Source organism: Silene latifolia, unplaced genomic scaffold (assembly GCF_048544455.1).
Source record: "Silene latifolia isolate original U9 population unplaced genomic scaffold, ASM4854445v1 scaffold_20.1, whole genome shotgun sequence".
Lineage (NCBI taxonomy): Eukaryota > Viridiplantae > Streptophyta > Magnoliopsida > Caryophyllales > Caryophyllaceae > Silene > Silene latifolia.
The window spans coordinates 7,831,632-7,848,403 of record NW_027413163.1 but is presented as its reverse complement, the minus strand read 5'-3'; the positions used below and the strand labels follow the sequence as shown (position 1 = coordinate 7,848,403).

Genomic DNA, 16,772 nt, shown 5'->3' with positions numbered 1-16,772 from the left:
AATTCCCAATCATGTCCCCAGCGAGAGTAAGCGGATGTACTGTCCCTCTCAAGACATGAAGATTAACATCTACCTAAGCAGATTTCTCCTCAGCAGTTCCCGACTGTGTCCTGCTATTTATAATGCTTCTCGAAGACTACCCAAGCAGTCTTCTCCTCAGCAGTTCCCGCCTGTGTCCTGCTATTCGCGATTATTTCGCGAAGACTACCTGTGATCTTCTTTCTTTCAGCTTCCCGCTTTGTGCCTGCTACTCACCTTACTTAGTCCGTACGCCTGATCTTCGCTCAATAGCTCCCATGTACCTCCGGAAGCATCTCGAGAAAGAAGTCTCAGGTATGGTCTCTTCTTATGGCTGGCGAGCCTCCTTACGTAGTCTAATGGACTTTAAACGACCCTCCCCGATAGTCGACAGACTTTAAAATGTTCCAGACGACAGGTCCTTGGCTCAGACCCCTTGAGCCGCCTCGCGTCGCCATAGTCGTCAGGTTGTAATCTTCGATTGACCTGATGGCTATACTTTGACTTTCGCCTTGTCCAAGCCTCAGTCAAAGTGGGGGCTCTGTAGACACCTCGTTTCTACACCTCTCGCAAACCACCCGGTGATGATTGGGCCGCATGTTTGGTACGCGGAACGATTTGTGACAATTCGTAAGTTTATCGTCAAGTGATTGCTCAAATATTAATGTCTACCTCTTAGTTGTCATCTACGTGCCGATACGGTCGTTTTGTGATAATTAGAGTACATTTGGAGTCCGGGCCTAAAACCGTCTTCATTTTCTCGATAACCGTTAAATCCCGAGTCGAATGTTCGAATGTTCCGGATATTTCTATTCCATATTTCATAATTTTCATCCTTTGGTAAACAATTTCCCGAAATATTCACAAAAAATATTAAGGAAAACAAAATTATTCCGTCCTACCATAACTTAAACACGGAAATCTTTCTTCCGCAGGAGGAAACCACTTGGGAACAGACGCAGCCAGTCTTTGCGCCTCTTCCAAGAGACGCAGATGGCTCGCTGCGCCTCTTCCCAGTCCTTTCTGCGTAATTCTCGTATCTTTTTCATATCTTTCCGAGATTCACTTCCAAAGAGTCTCCGAAATCCTAAATCCTTCACGTGATTAGTATAAATAGGAGCCTTCGCTCCTCATATTTCTCACGCGAGTGTCCGCCCTTCTCTTCTCCCTTTGCATTCTAGACCTTTGTTCTTACTTTTTGGCGTCTACGTGCTTGAACATTCGACCACGTAAGCTCGGATCCTTCTGAGTACCAGCCTCGTTTGCATGACCGACCAATTTGACCAACTCCACATCAATCAACTTATTAATTTAATCGTTTTCCTCTTACGAGGGCACTTTCTTTACATTCGCGTCGAGCATCACTAATCGATATCTTAGTCCTTCTCGTTTCGTCAGACATGTAAGTCTGAGGGTGTATAATCCTTATTTATTTATTGTATTTACTTTTTGTAATCATCAATGTAAGATTTATGTCGAAAATATCATTAAAACCGATTTCTAAAACCGTGTTCAAAACCTCTTTTTACGGATTTCCAGAAGATAACCGTCGAGAAAGGACGCGAAAGAATCGCTGCGCCTCTTGAAGGAGCGCGGCACTGCTTTTGCCTCTTCGTGAGGCTGCCGCAGTTCCTGCTTCCTTTCTTCTTCCTTCGTCCTCTGTAATTCGTTCTTTCTTATTTGTTTCCGTTTTTTGTTAATCTTCGTCATAATGGTATAATATTTCACATTTATATTATTATTCACCATTAACATGTTTAATTCATCATAAATTCGGCTTAAATCCCAAGTAATTTCATATTTGCGGGTTTTCGTCATTAAACTCAAATCCGGGTTGTAGAAATTCGATTTGTTCATATTGAGTTTCTGGAATTCGACCTTTGATATATTTCCATCTGTTTATTCCTCGTCACCATCAGATATTCGTTAATCCATTGTATTTAACCTAATTAATTAGTTTAATTTGTTATTAATTAATCATTCATTCATGTAAATAATTCATTTAATTCCGTCTCATCCATGTTTTATTGCTTTATGACCCATTAATCACATGTAAATAACCCATTAATCACTTTCATCCGAGTAAATAATTTAATCAATCATTAAATTTACCAATTGATGTTAACAACACGCAATTCCGGCTTCACAGCCAGAATTCAGGTCAGGAACAGACGCAGCAACTGCTGCGCCTATTCCAAAGGACGCAGCTCTGTTGCGCCTGTTCCGGGTTGAATTTTGTCCCTGAACTCCGTTGTTTTTTGACTTAGTTTATTTAGTTTACGTATAATTAACTATTATCCGTATTATCGCCTTCTGTTTTGTTCGTTATTTCGTTCTTTTATTCGTTTTCTCAAATTATCCGTTTTGAAGGTATTTTCGACATAAATCGCCTATTCCATTGTAATTATTGTAATTTTCTTTATTGCAATTTTCTTTTATTGCATTTGTCATATTTATTGTATCATTTGTATGCTTTCACATGTAATTGGACATTAAATCCTACTTCGACATTAATTGTATGCTAAATTGATTGTCAACCGACTTAGTCTAATTCTCACATGTTAGGATTAAAACTTGGATGTTGCATTGCATGCATATAATCGACGATATATCAAGTACGAATAACTTCCCTAATCATTAGTAGAGGCCTATATCGAGGCGGGCGGGATTAGGTGTTCGATCAAAAGAGCTTCCTAATACGTACCCTCACCCCTTACTCCAGATCTCCGTGAGCACCCGTGTTCATTGGCATCCACGAGAGTCATTCTAGACATAGAATGCTAAGGGTAACGATTGCTTAGTGTTCATGTCTTTACTTTGTGTCTAGACATGGCACGAGGTATTCGAACGGTTCCAATTTCCCATAAAAATTGGTGGCGACTCCAACAAAAATGCAAACGCTTGTTTCTCTTTCCTCCCAAGCGCCCCCGTGGGCACCCCCGCTGTCCACAGTGATATTCGGGGCGCGTCCCTGGCTGAGTGGAGTCACTTGCGGGAGTGGTTTCACGCCCTTGGTTCACCCTCTGTGGAACCCGCCACAGGAGAGGATGTGCACATTAAGAAAACTTGGGTTTATCGCTCGATGGAGATGAGCGGGGATTTGGTGGGTACGGCCGCGGTCCCCCACTGGCGGCGTGGAGTACTTGTTTCGATGGGTACTCTGGCAGGGCTACACACTTTAGTGTGTAGTCAGTTGTGTGGAGATTGGAGATGGAGACTGGAGATTGGTTTGAGCTATGTGAGCTGTTTGTGTTCCTGTTTCATTGTGGCTATTGTTTTTTGTGTAATCAGTACTGACCCCGTTTAAATGTTTTAAAAACTGTGGCGATCCATTCGGGGGTGGTGAGCAGTTATTGAGCAGGTATGAGACGATGCGCATGGGATAGCTGGGATGAGTCATCACGTTGCAGTTTTAGAAGTCTTCCGCTGTGTCGAACATTTTGTAGTTGTTTAGTAGTTGACAGTTTCGAGAACCTTGTATTTCCTTTTAACCGTTTTTGGAGTTTGGCTTGTATCACTTAAACTTTATTATCTTTTAAATACGTTTCGTTATTGTCTATTTGAGTATCATTGCCTCGCGCAACCGAGATGGTGACGTTCTCATACCTTAAGTGGTCATGGTAAAGCACTTGGAGTATGGGGGTGTCACAGAATAGATCAATTTGTGTAATATTCTGATGTTACAGGATTGAAATTTTGCAATGCGCAGCTGCTGAAATGCTATTTTGCAGTAGCATTTCACCGGAACCTGTTACTGCAAAAATTAGTATTTTAGCAGCTGCTGGAACCTGTTAAAACAATTTTTTTTAAAAAAATATTTATAAATTCGATTACGGTTAAAAATAAAACCGTGGTCAATAAATATATTGAAAATGGTCGCATTTAAATAGAAACCCGTTGACATATTCATCCATAATATAACGGTTTAATAAGCATAAACCGTTGTCGAATTCATGACATTTAAAACAGTTTAATAAGCATAAACCATTGTCATATTTACTATTTTACAACGGTTGTGTTTCAGTAAAACCGTTGTCATAGGTTTCCGTAGAGCATTCAAACTAATACTACCACGGTTTCAATATTATAAACAATGGGTTTTGAACCGTTCTTAATATTGTATTACGGTTATTTGAACCCGTTATTTACATTTCATAACGGCTCCGCCTTTTTAACAACCGTGGTCACAAAATAACAACGGTCGATGTAATAACGGTTCTGTATTTTGTATTACAACGATTATCACCTTATCTAACCGTTGTTGCACCTATTATTTGGCGTAGTGTAGGTGTGTATCAAAGGGTGCCTTGGAAATTTTAGGAATAGATGAGCAAGTACATGACACTTTTAGGGTACTTGGTGTGGAGGGGCTATACAATTTGGCGGAGATAAGCTACCCCAACCTCACCCTTTAATTCTTGAGCTCTTTTGTCCACAATAAGAGAGACCATTCCGTGAGTTTTCGACTCAAGAACACCTCCTTCAACCTATCTAGTGATTGTTTGCGGAACGATTAGGTGTAGAAAAGAGGACCGACTTTACCCACGACAAAGTGGGAAAGGATATTAAAGCCACCAAATACATTGACCTTTATATGGGTAACCAACATACCAAGGTGAAAGCCATGAAGATAAATGATGTGGAACACCCCGTCTTGAAAATTTTCCTTCGTCTCATGACTGATATCCTTTATGGAATGAAAGACCCTACCAAACTTAACTCCACGGAAGTACTACTTTTGAACTCCTACCTCAACCAATGCTATGAAAGACGCTTCTATTTTAGACGAGTGACCATAGTGAGTCTAGCCTTTGAGAGGATGACCAAATCCGACAAGTGCTCTTTTGATTGTGGTGCTCTAGTGACTAGGTTGGCAAAGAACCTATTGGGTTATGAACCGAGGGAGATTGATAGGCTTATGAAGGTGGATGTGTCGTACTTTGACATCGCTTATATGAAGAACATGTTCTGGCTTGCGGATAGGAAGGACAAGAATGGCTACTCGTGGAAAGTGAACACGAACTTGTACATGAGACTTCCCGCGCCCGGGAGATTGCCCGAAACCTCTCACCTACCCGAGATGACACCACCTCGTCCTCCGGCCCAAACTTATCTCATTCCGGTTGGGCTTATTTCCTATGCCCTTAGTGATGAGGAAGTAGAACGGGCTCGTACACCGATACTACCCCATGAGCTCCCTTATCACTCGATGCATGATCCATCACCCTCATATATGTCCATGCCTTCACCGTCCTATGAACGCCCTAGACATTATACATATTCCCCGTCATCTTTATACATGCCCATGCAATCACCACATCGTGACCCTCCTATGCATTCTATACACATGTCATCGCATGCCAGGCTATATATCCAACCTCAACCAACCTATGACCACAAATATCATATGTTGGACCTTATCAATCGGGTGAACACCAAACTAGTGCTAAGGGACATGCATGAGATGGCCTATAACCAAGGTGTGCGACCCACACATACATCGTCCTAGCTATTGGTCTGGGAATGGGAACACCTTGGGTGTCTTCAAGGCTCATGAGATCTAACCATCGAATTAGAATAATATGATTCCTTTTAATGAGGCACACTTGCTTGGTCCTTGTATGAGACCTCACTATGCCACCAAAAGTTTCTTTGGCGACGCTTACCAAGGAGGTGGAAGTGGTGCTTACCAAGGAGGCGGAAGCGGTGCTTACCAAGGAAGTGGAAGCGGAGGAGGAGTGTTGGGTATGGCATCGGGGCCTATGGATCATGATCGTGGCTATGCTAATGTGGTGAATGAGGATGCGACAACGGACACCTCGGAAGAGACAAGGAGCGAAGAACGTAGCACCCGAAGAGAGGAATCATCGGTGAACAAAGAAGGAGCCTTGGTCCGGTAGGCAAAAAGACTTGGTAAGAGGAGGAAGTCCTCCAATTAGATTCGGTTGGTTTGAGTCGGACTAGCTTAACATTTGTCTCGAATGAGACTTGAACATTTTATTTCATGGTATGTAATCTCGACCATAAGGCCAAAATGTGTTTACATTTAAGATATGCAATAGTGTGTGTAGATATCTCATTTCTGCACTTCCCGCCAAACACCCAGTGATGATTGGGCCGCATGTTTAACATACAGAACGATTTTATGACATTTCGTAAGTTCGTTGACAAGTGATAGCTCAAACAGTTGTGTCAACCCCTTGGTCGTCATCTACGCGCCGATACGGTCGTTTTGACAGTAATTAGAGTACATTTGGAGTTCGGTGGTTGTGGGTACGTATGCCCGCGCCCAAGACTATTCATTTATGATGACATTATCCTTCTTAAATTTAAGATGAGTCAAGTATTATACCATTTGAGTGTATTAGATAAATCCATTGCTTTTCCTTATACATTCTTATATACGTGTAGTATAAACTTGATCTATTTTAAGTTTGGGACGAATAAGGGAGTCGGGATTCTGGAGACTTGCTGTTTAATTGTTTATTAATAAATTTTTAAGTGTAAGACAAACAAGGTGGTTATTATGGTATCATTGGTATGGACTATGGAGTAGTTCATATTCCACAAGTAAACGTTTACATATGACACATTACACGCATACATTAAAATTAGCCGTAGCTTTATTTATAATAACTCGGGACATACCAAATAGGAGTAAAAAGAAGTCAGACTCATTCCAAACCTTGTTCATTTCCCCCTCTTTTCCTGCCTTCTCTCTTCAAAACCCCCATTTCCCCCTCCCTCCCTCCCTCCCTTTTATAAATAAACACCATTTTAATTCTACAAACTAAACCCACACATTCACACCATATTATTAATTTTTAAACCTTTATTCATTGATTAATTAATTTATTAAACACCCCATTTCCTTAACAAGAAGTAAGTATGTGTATCATACGGCGGCGGACGACGTCGTTAGTGGCGCTACTGGTGGTTTTAGTGGGTTTGATAGCGGCGGGGGAAGCGGAACAAAAGTATAAAAACGCGTATGCGACGATGATGTATATGGGAACACCAAGGGATTATGAGTTTTATGTAGCTACACGTGTTATGATGAGATCTCTGCTCAAACTTGATGTTCAAGCTGATCGTGTTGTTATTGCTTCCCTTGATGTTCCTCTTCGTTGGGTCCGCACCATGTATGTTCTTCTTCTATTTTATTTCATTTCTTTCTTTTAATTATTTATATTTATTACAGTTGTTAATTAAATTAGTCGTTTATTATTGGTCTTAAGCTCTGTCATTATTAAGTGTCATGTGTTGTTTTATGTTTTCTTTATAGCTTCATCTGTAGCCAGCCTAGTCACCCTTTATCGATAATTATTGGCTAAGACGGTCTTACAATCTTTTATATATAGAGGTTGATAAATAAGTTGATTAATTAAAAAATGATATAAATGGTGTGAATTAGTGGGAACACATAAATACTTGTTTTGTTTTTAGTGTGATGAAAAAAATGGGAATTTATGGTGTTTCGGGTCTGTATTAAAATTATACAAATTCTCATTTATGACGACAATATCCCACTTACTTTAACATTATAAATAGATAGGTAGATGGATGACTCATTTGTTAAATCACGGGTGCAAATGAGGTATGGTTCCAGTGTTCTGCAAAATGGGATTTAATGAATCGCAATTGCAATTATAGTGGAAGATGACTCGACCGTTTCGGTTTCATGAAACTTCTGTCATCAAACCAAAACTCATAAAAATTTATAATGTTCAATTATCATATTGCTAGGTGTTACTTCCGTTCCGTTCAGTGGTGGAGCGAGGGGCTAAGAAGGACACTCGCGCTCTGTTGATGTTTGAATTTTTTAGTTAAAATTTTCGAATTTTTCAAGGATACTTTATACTATTCTCTTTATTCCCGTTGAAATTTTTTGCCTTCGACTGACTTTAAATCCTGACTTTGTCATTGATCCCGTTTTAATCTCAAGACGGATATACCTATTTTAACTTCTTAAGATAATAAAGCCAAAAATGAATGTAAACAACAAAAAAGGAAGGATAGTACTAAAGAAAGGATATTCTATGGCAAGTGTTTTGGTACCGCAACTTAAGTTAATGGGTTGAATGGTGACTTGTTCATATTACAAAAGTGACATGAATTTGATGTTAAATTTATTTGAATAATTAATTAGTTGGTGGGGATCTGGTGTGGGTGAGCACAGGGTGTTCTTTGTGGGCCTCCAATCATCTGAATGTTTCATTACGTGACTTAATTGACTTTCTCCAGAGACTACTTCTAACATTTGAGATTGACACATGGCGTAATCTTAATGGTTTATTTGGGTGGGTGTAGGGCCCAATTAGACAACAGAGGAGCAAAATATCTTCGTTTGCTGTGCACTACGAGTCTACTACTTGTGTTAATGTGTCTGTTAATTAGAGAATTGACAGCTACGGTCGTCCAAGTCGTTTTAGTATACGAGAATCCTAATGCCACGGCTTTTCTAAACTAATCCACACCCTTGTCTTGTGGATGTGACATTTTGCGCCTAATTACATTAGGATCCTCTCCGTTTACTTCTTTTCTAACTCTTGTTAGCACTCTTGACTGCAATCTTTAAATGTTCTTAACAATCAGAATTTTAAAAGGATCATTAGATGTAGTCATGTAGATGGCCCTTCATATTTTGGTTATTTTTTCGAAGTTTAAGTGAATTAATAGACTTTTGACTTTTAATTTTTGTCCACTTGAGTTTTCGATAGAAAAATTAGTAGACTTGTTCATAGTATAAAGTAGGGTATGTATGTCGACGGCAATAGTAACATCAACATGCGTGGTTTGGTGATAGCTACAAGTTACAACTCCAATTTAATAAGCTCAGGATATGTTTTTTTCTAATATATCCTTATCATGCTTAGTAAGCACTATTCTACTCACTCTATTTTTTTATATATAACTTTCTCACATTTCGAGACACTCCATTCTCTCTTCAATATCTCTTAAAATATAAAACTAAATATTATGATATGTATACTCATATGAAAGTGTTTTTCGTAAGGAATTTAATGGTACCATTTTTATATTTTTTGAACAAATATATTTTTGTAAATATTAAAGTCAAAGGCTTACCTCGTAAATACAAAACGTCATATATAAAAACATGGAGGGAGTATATTAGTTTTGATGACCAAATTTGTTTTCATCTTTGTTGTTTTGTAATTAATAAAGTATATACTATAATTAATTTGACAACTATTAGGTGACTTTTTTTGGCCAGTTTTAAACTTTTCATTCATATTATCACATAAGAAAAAAAAAAATCAATCTTTGGCGATGTCGTATGGCATTTTAAATGCGGATTAGTTTATTAGACTTTCCACGTGAAGCCATCAATCGATCTAATTCAAGATACGTTTTAATTATGCCTCGTTTAAAAATTAAAATGTACTCTCTATAATTTGATGAAAGGATAGATAAAAGGATGAGCAAGACATAAGTTCGATAATTCTTACTTCATCATAGCCCGAGTGGCAGATTTAGAGGGGCTAGCAAGGACGCTCGTGCAGGAAAGTAAAGATGTTAGCAAGTTTTAGTTCAGATTTTCGATTTTCTCGAGTTTATCTTATGTCATTACTTGTTTGCCTTTATTGAAATTTTTCGCCTCCCTAACCTCAAATCCTTACCCCGCCACTTAAACAGGATTTTTTTAGGAATTGACGTAATTGTATTAATGTAGTTGAATTGTAATCAAGAAGTATTTGTACAAGTGTAAGTCTTGCTTGCGACGGGTCGCGGGTTGCGACGGGTAGTTTGTGAGAGAAAATGGGTAGAAGGGACAAAGGAGGGTCCCCCCATGTGCTTCCCCCACTCAAGGCAAATGGGTAATTTGTGAGGGGATATGGTATCCGTCTCTTATTTGTGACGGATACCTTCCGTCACAAATAAGAATTTGTGTTTGTACAAATCCATGAACAGAAAAAGCTAACAGTTATCAAAATGATCTAACATATGGAGAAGCATGTGATGATTACGGGAAAAACGCGCTAATTGTCAAACAACATTATTATATTAGTCTACGAAGTACCAACATCTCAACGGTTACTTTAATCAAACGGGTAGTTCAAGTACGACAAATTCAAAGGTTCGTTGAAACTTAAAAAGGTTGCTCAAGTAGTCAAGCCCAACAATTTGCACTACTTGTCTACTAAGTAGCATCCATATGATATTTTTCAATTTACAAAAGTTTAAGAAAAACGGTTACTCGCTCAGTTATTGAAAGATCAATTTTTTAGGCCTTCTTATGTTTTCTTCGTGATTTGTTTATCGTGATTCAAACGTATTTTCATAATAAATATACACATTTTTTTTTACCTGATTCATAACCAATTCTATTATTTATGGTTTTTCACTTTAATTGTAAAAAGGTGTTAATAAACTCATTGCATCATCTTTTTTTTATTAGACTTGTTCTATTCAGTTTTTGGGTTTATTGGTATAACGTGATGTTTTTGTTATTACCAAAAAGTTTATCTTGACGGAGTCGTTGGCACCTGGATCTCGACAACTCGACTCATCACATCGTGGGGTTGAATGACTACATATCTTTGTAAAAGAATAGGAACTCATGGTTTCATTCGTACTCAAAAAACTAAAGGCTAATGTAGGAAATTTTATTAGCTAAATCTGATTATTTTTATAAATTTATCTTTTATATATGGCCTTTTGGGCGTCTGATCATCATTTTATCTACTTATATATGCAAGGAACAAAAAGATGTAGGAATATTATATTAGAAGGCGAAATGAGTTATGGCCTTATGGGCACCAAATAGGCAAATACTTACTTGTGCATCTATTCCTTGAGCTATACACATTAATTTGGTCATGGCAACTTCTCATTTAAGACCGGTATATTTCTCTTAAGCTTTGCAAAATATAGTGTGAAAAACAAAAGATTTGTCTTATATGCACATATGAATAATATTTAACCCGTTTTATTATTAAGACAAACTAGTTTGGTCAGACATAGATAATGTTACTGGTTAGTTGAACTACTAGTCTTCTACTACTACTACAATATTGCCGACCTAGAGCTGTACGGATAACATTGGGTGTCATGGCCTTTCATTTTCAGTAGTCCTTGTTTCTGAAGACTTTTTTTTTTGCCAGCAATCTTTCGAGACTTATATGTGTGATTAAACATCACTTAAATATCACATTGATTGTCTAATTTCTATATAACTAGACTTGGCAACGGCCCAGGTCAAGCAACCTAGATCGTCAACCGGCATGTGGTAAGGCCGTAAGGGTCTTACTGGGTCGGCCTAACTCATGTCTAGCCATGAACAGACTCATGCTGCCATGTTTTTATTATTTTTAACGGGCGTAGATTCATTGGGTTGGGGTGCAAGGTCAGGATTGGGCCAGGAGGGCCTTGGGATTGACAACTCTCGAGGCTGGATCGGGTCGGGCTGTCCTTTTCAGTTGGCCAGGTCTACCTATAAGTGTACAAATGATTTGAACTTTGGCATAATTTCTGCATTAGCTTGCGTACACTCATGATGTCATTTATTTTAACCATATTAGTTAACATAAATATTTTATTTGTTCAATTTTTATCTACGATATATGGAGTATCATTCGACAATACACTTGTAGAGTAGTATACTACCTAGGTTGCACGGACACTCCTCCTAATCGGCGTTCCCGTGTTGGACACGACACTCGTCGGACACACGTCAAAACGTGTCGGACACTTGTAAAGCCGTGTCTAACTTTCATCTTTTATTTGGGCACGTGTCTGACACGTGTCCATGGTATTTTGAGCCGTGTCCATGGTATTTGGACACACTTTCAAACGGAATCAAGTTGAATTTAAGGTAAATGGCGTGAATTGTTATATGGTTGAATTTGGTGGGAAAATAAGTTGAATTAGCGGTAAATGATGTTCTTTAGACTAGTAATGAGACGTCGAAATAGTTGATTATAAGTTAGTTTTTGGTTTTGGAAATGAGAATGAGTTATAATTAACGTCAAGTTTTATCTTCACTTATTTAAATTTAATATTCAAATAATTTTTCAAAAATAAAATCGCACATAAATAAATATAAAATATATATTTTATTAAATTTAAATGACGTGTCCCGTGTCCTAAATTTCATGAGATGTTATATCGCGTGTCCGTGTCCGTGTCCGTGTCCGTGTCCGTGCTACCTAGTATACTACTAGTATATATGGAGTACTATATATGCTTACTCCTTACGTCATGATCATTTATATATGTTTATATTTTTGCGAGAAGTATTTTAATCAAAGGTAAACTAATGATTGGAAGTTGGAACGGAGGAGTACAATTGTACATATTATAGATGTTGTAAAGCATATGTACAATTGTTCCTATTTGTGTTGTTTCCATTTGACTTTTATGATCCAAGAATTTAATATTCATAAAAATACTTTGTACAATTTTTATAGTTTGTTGCAGAATGTTAATTATTAACTTTTATTTTATTTTATTTTATAAAATGCAACATGACAATTATGACTTTTAAATCTATGTATCTGAAAATGTCTAGTGATGGAAGTTAATATCAAATACGGAGTAAATTGGATGGAGGTAGTAACATGTATTGTTTGATTGCGGAATTGATTAATTGCATCTGTAGCACGGTCATTGCATAATAGATCCGGTCTATATGATGCAAAAATAAATAAATAAAAATGAAACAAGTCATCCAATTTGGCTGATCAAAAGTGATTGTTTTCAGGGAAGTAGAAGATGGACTTAAGGTAGTGAGAGTAGAGAATGTGTTCAACCCTTATATTGCTAGCAACGATCATGACAGATTCAAGTTAACTCTTAACAAACTCTATGCTTGGAACCTTGTGGAATACGATAGAGTGGTCATGCTTGATGCTGACAATCTATTCCTCCAGAAGACCGATGAGTTGTTTCAGTGTGGCCAGTTTTGTGCAGCCTTTATCAATCCCTGCATCTTCCACACCGGTCTCTTTGTCCTACAGGTAATTAACCGCATAAGCTGGTCTAATGTTCTTGGGCTAGAGATTCAAAATCTCGGACCAGTTTTTTTTTTTTGGGTTTTTATATCTTCACTGCTTACATTCATTCTAAGATTTTCTGTTGTGGATTATAGCCGTCTAAGAAGGTTTTCAAGGACATGCTTCATGAACTGGAGATAGGAACGCCTAATCCAGACGGAGCAGACCAGGGTTTTATCGGTGGCTATTTTGCAGACTTGCTTGATATGCCTATGTTTCATCCTCCGGCTAATGGCACCAAGCTTGATGGGAACTATAGGCTTCCTTTGGGTTATCAAATGGATGCTTCTTACTTCTGTAAGTATAATTGATCATATCACAGTTAATGTCATCGTTGTTTCATTTGGATTGTCTTTGTCTAATACTTGTTATAACTTTATAATGTTACAGACCTCAAACTACGCTGGAATGTGCCTTGTGGACCAAACAGCGTGATCACCTTTCCTGGAGCAGTATGGATGAAGCCATGGTATTGGTGGTCATATCCTGCTCTCCCTCTTGGATTCTCATGGCACGAACAACGCCGCAAAACTCTTGGGTAAGTGTCAAACACTCATCTTGAGTAGCTAGTTAGGTTAGGGTGATACCCATGGACTTTAAAAGAGCAAGGAGTAGCGAAATCGACTCCATCTGAATGATCTGACCTAAATTGACATGCACATGTAAAGAATATACTGATATAGCGAAATGCACCAGGCAAGCAATGTTTTCAAAATGAATAGAACCCAATTTGACACGCACCCACCAGCAGTACCCGAAATCCAATAGAGTGTCATGATTGGTAGGTCTAAGCGAGTACATCAATGTGTGACCATGAAAACAATGCAATTAACTTGAAACATCAAATTACATTCTCTGATAACCTATTTTAATTTGTAGGTATCAAGCTGAGATTCCTATGGTGTTGATCGAGATAGTTCTTTACCTAGGAATAATTGCCATAACTCGGTTAGCTCGACCAAATGTTTCCAAGCTTTGCTACCGGCGTTTTGACAGCAAGAGCGTGACTGCATACCACGTGGGTCTGAAATTCATAGCATTGGCGTCAGTTATAGCAGCCTATGTCATTCCCTTTTGTATTGTCCCTCACACTATTCACCCTTTGGTGGGGTGGGCCCTTTACTTATTAGGCTCTTTTGCCCTTTCTTCCATAACCATTAACACCTTCATGTTACCCACATTACCTGTGATAACCCCAGGTCTTGGGATATTCGGGGTGCTTCTAGTGATGGCTTACCCTTGGTACAAAGACGGGGTGGTAAGGGCACTTGTCGTGTTTGCCTATGCCTTTTGTGCTTCCCCTATACTGTGGATTTCTTACAGCAAAGTCATGTCAAGCCTTCAAGTTTCTCTTGAAAGGGAAGCTTTCTTGCCAAGTAGACTGAACGAATCTCCTCCTCCTTCCGGGTTTAACAAGATCTACTAAATGATGGGTGTTCCAAATGATATCAGTGGAATTGAGAGAAATGGAAGCTTGTTTTGGGCATGAAGCTTCGCCTACTTGGATGGTATAATTGAATTGAGCAAATTCTTCCATGTATTGTCTCGGAGACAAAAAGGAACGTACAGATTATCTTCCCGCGTATCAGTTATTATTGGTAGCATGTGGATAGTAGTGGGTGCACAGAGCAATTGTTCTGCACTTGAGTTAGCCGTTGAGTTTGGTTGTCAAATGCTAATGCTGGCCAAAAAAGTTGGCTTTATGTACAGAAATTCTATTGACATTGAATTAATCATCGACTGTTGTTTTTGAGCTGTATTTCATCTGTTTTTACGAAAGTTTTAGTTATTTCGGGTCATTTCAAGCATTGTATAAAATGAAAGGTGGACGCCAAAATGTGGTTGATTTATGAAGAGTTTTGAGGATCACCTCTACTGTGAGTCACTTTTGTCGGGTCATGTCACAACTTACGGTTTTATTGAACTTGAGGGTCAGTTTCTGTTTATTGCAGTCTACTTTCCCCGCTGACACTAAATTGACCGAGTTCAGGTTAGAATGCTAGTACGGAGTACTTTGGAAGATTTCGAAGATTTCGTTGCAAATTTAGCTGGTCATCTTAATCAGCTTACCGCAAACAGTCTCAATGTCTCATCAATACAATCAGGAGTGAATGATCAATACTGCAAAGCTAGCGAGGGCGAGTAATTTGTGTCCAACTGAAAACTTCAAAGTTCATCAATTTGTCCTAAAAATTGGATCTGAACTTACAAATTGCAACCGCATCCAAAAGGGAAAAAACCATTAGATAATTACGTAGGAGTATAAACAGTGCCTCAAAAGGCCACTGATCAAAATTCAATAACTCCCAACATATTCTGAGCAAATACCCAGGTAGCCGCACTCTTGACAAGAACAACTTTTTCACCAAAAAAAATTAAAAAATAATAAATGGCCTATGCAGGTCTCGAACCTGCGACCTTCGCGTTATTAGCACGACGCTCTAACCAACTGAGCTAATAGGCCTCGTTGTTAATAACACATGGAGCACAATAGTTTACCAGTCGTTAGCCCAGCATAACCATTTACTAAACATAGCGGGCTGGGCCACAGGCCGCACGCGTGCTACAATGGCTTTCTATTAGTGGGAGTTGGGCGGCCCATGCCATCTAGAGTGACTTGTGGTTCATCAAGGCAAGCTTTTAGAAGGAGTGATTTTTTTTTTTTTTTTTTTTTTTTGAGGAAAAAGCCAAAGGCCTATTTCATTAACGATAAATCAAAGAGTACAGCTGAGCTCGCAGTCGGCGGTAGGTTATCTGACCATTCCACACGACCAAACTCACTAACCAAAGTATGGCTAACGCATGAGCAACCGTATTGTTTTTCCTACTAGTATACGACCAAACCACTAAAGAAAACGATGAACATAAATTTAAAATATCGTCTAAAACTAAATGGAACGAACTCCTGCCGTGCTTATGATTCCGAAGAGCGTCGATGACTTGCAAACAATCACTTTCAACCATCAACTTCTCGTGTCCCTTCCTTGCCGCCTCCTTTAACCCCTCGAGAATTGCCACCGCTTCCGCCATATGAGGTTCCAACATTTGAGCCTGCAAAATAGATAAGCCCCACTATACTCGACCCCCATTGCTGCGACACACCATGCCGAAACCAACCCCTACTCCAGCCAGAATTCCCGCGTCTACATTAAGCTTAAACATACCCTCCTCTACATCTTGCCACCCCTGCCTATCCCCACTCCCCACTCCCGTATGCTCCTTAGCTTCCAGCCTGCTCTCCTTTCCACCAAAGCCTCCACTCGCTATTTCCTCCACCACATCACTAACCCGTTGCAGAACTCTCCTCGGGTTAACCTCTTTTCCTGAACAGAGCCTTGTTTCGACATTCCCATATGGCCCAACATCCCACCATGAATTTCCCATATTCCATGCCACCCATCTCCCTCCACCTCGCTTCTATCCAGTCACGCAGCCTCCCTCCCTCATCCTCCTCCTCCCGCAGCAAACTCAATCCCTCCCAAACCCGGTTAGCAACCCAACAATCTCTAAATAAATGGAGACTCGACTCAAGACAAGAATTACATAAAGGACATAAAAAGTTCTCACCTCTGACTCGGGAAGCAATGTTCGCACCTGTAGCTAGAGCCTCGCTGCACAGTTGCCAAAAGAATAGTTTGATTCGGGGCCACACCTGGACCTTCCATAAGCGATTCCAAAGCCATTTCTCCCTTTCCCATTCCGACATATCCTCATAGTCAACAGACATTTTGGCACCGA

The 16,772-nt window shown here is 39.1% G+C and overlaps 1 protein-coding gene and 1 non-coding gene across 2 annotated transcripts; one reads left to right on the top strand and one right to left on the bottom strand.

The window, feature by feature from the left end:
• The first annotated feature begins 6,631 nt into the window (after positions 1–6,631).
• Positions 6,632–14,915, top strand: LOC141638489 (putative glucuronosyltransferase PGSIP8). The gene is made up of 5 exons (XM_074447903.1): positions 6,632–7,160; positions 12,743–12,998; positions 13,130–13,331; positions 13,425–13,572; positions 13,914–14,915. Exons 1-5 carry the CDS (start codon positions 6,907–6,909, stop codon positions 14,458–14,460), a joined length of 1,407 nt encoding a protein of 468 aa, XP_074304004.1. The 5' UTR covers positions 6,632–6,906; the 3' UTR covers positions 14,461–14,915.
• Positions 14,916–15,424: 509 nt separating this feature from the next.
• On the bottom strand, positions 15,425–15,498 carry TRNAI-AAU (transfer RNA isoleucine (anticodon AAU)). Its single transcript has one exon. It is a non-coding gene; the product is annotated as a tRNA-Ile (tRNA).
• Positions 15,499–16,772: the final 1,274 nt, after the last annotated feature.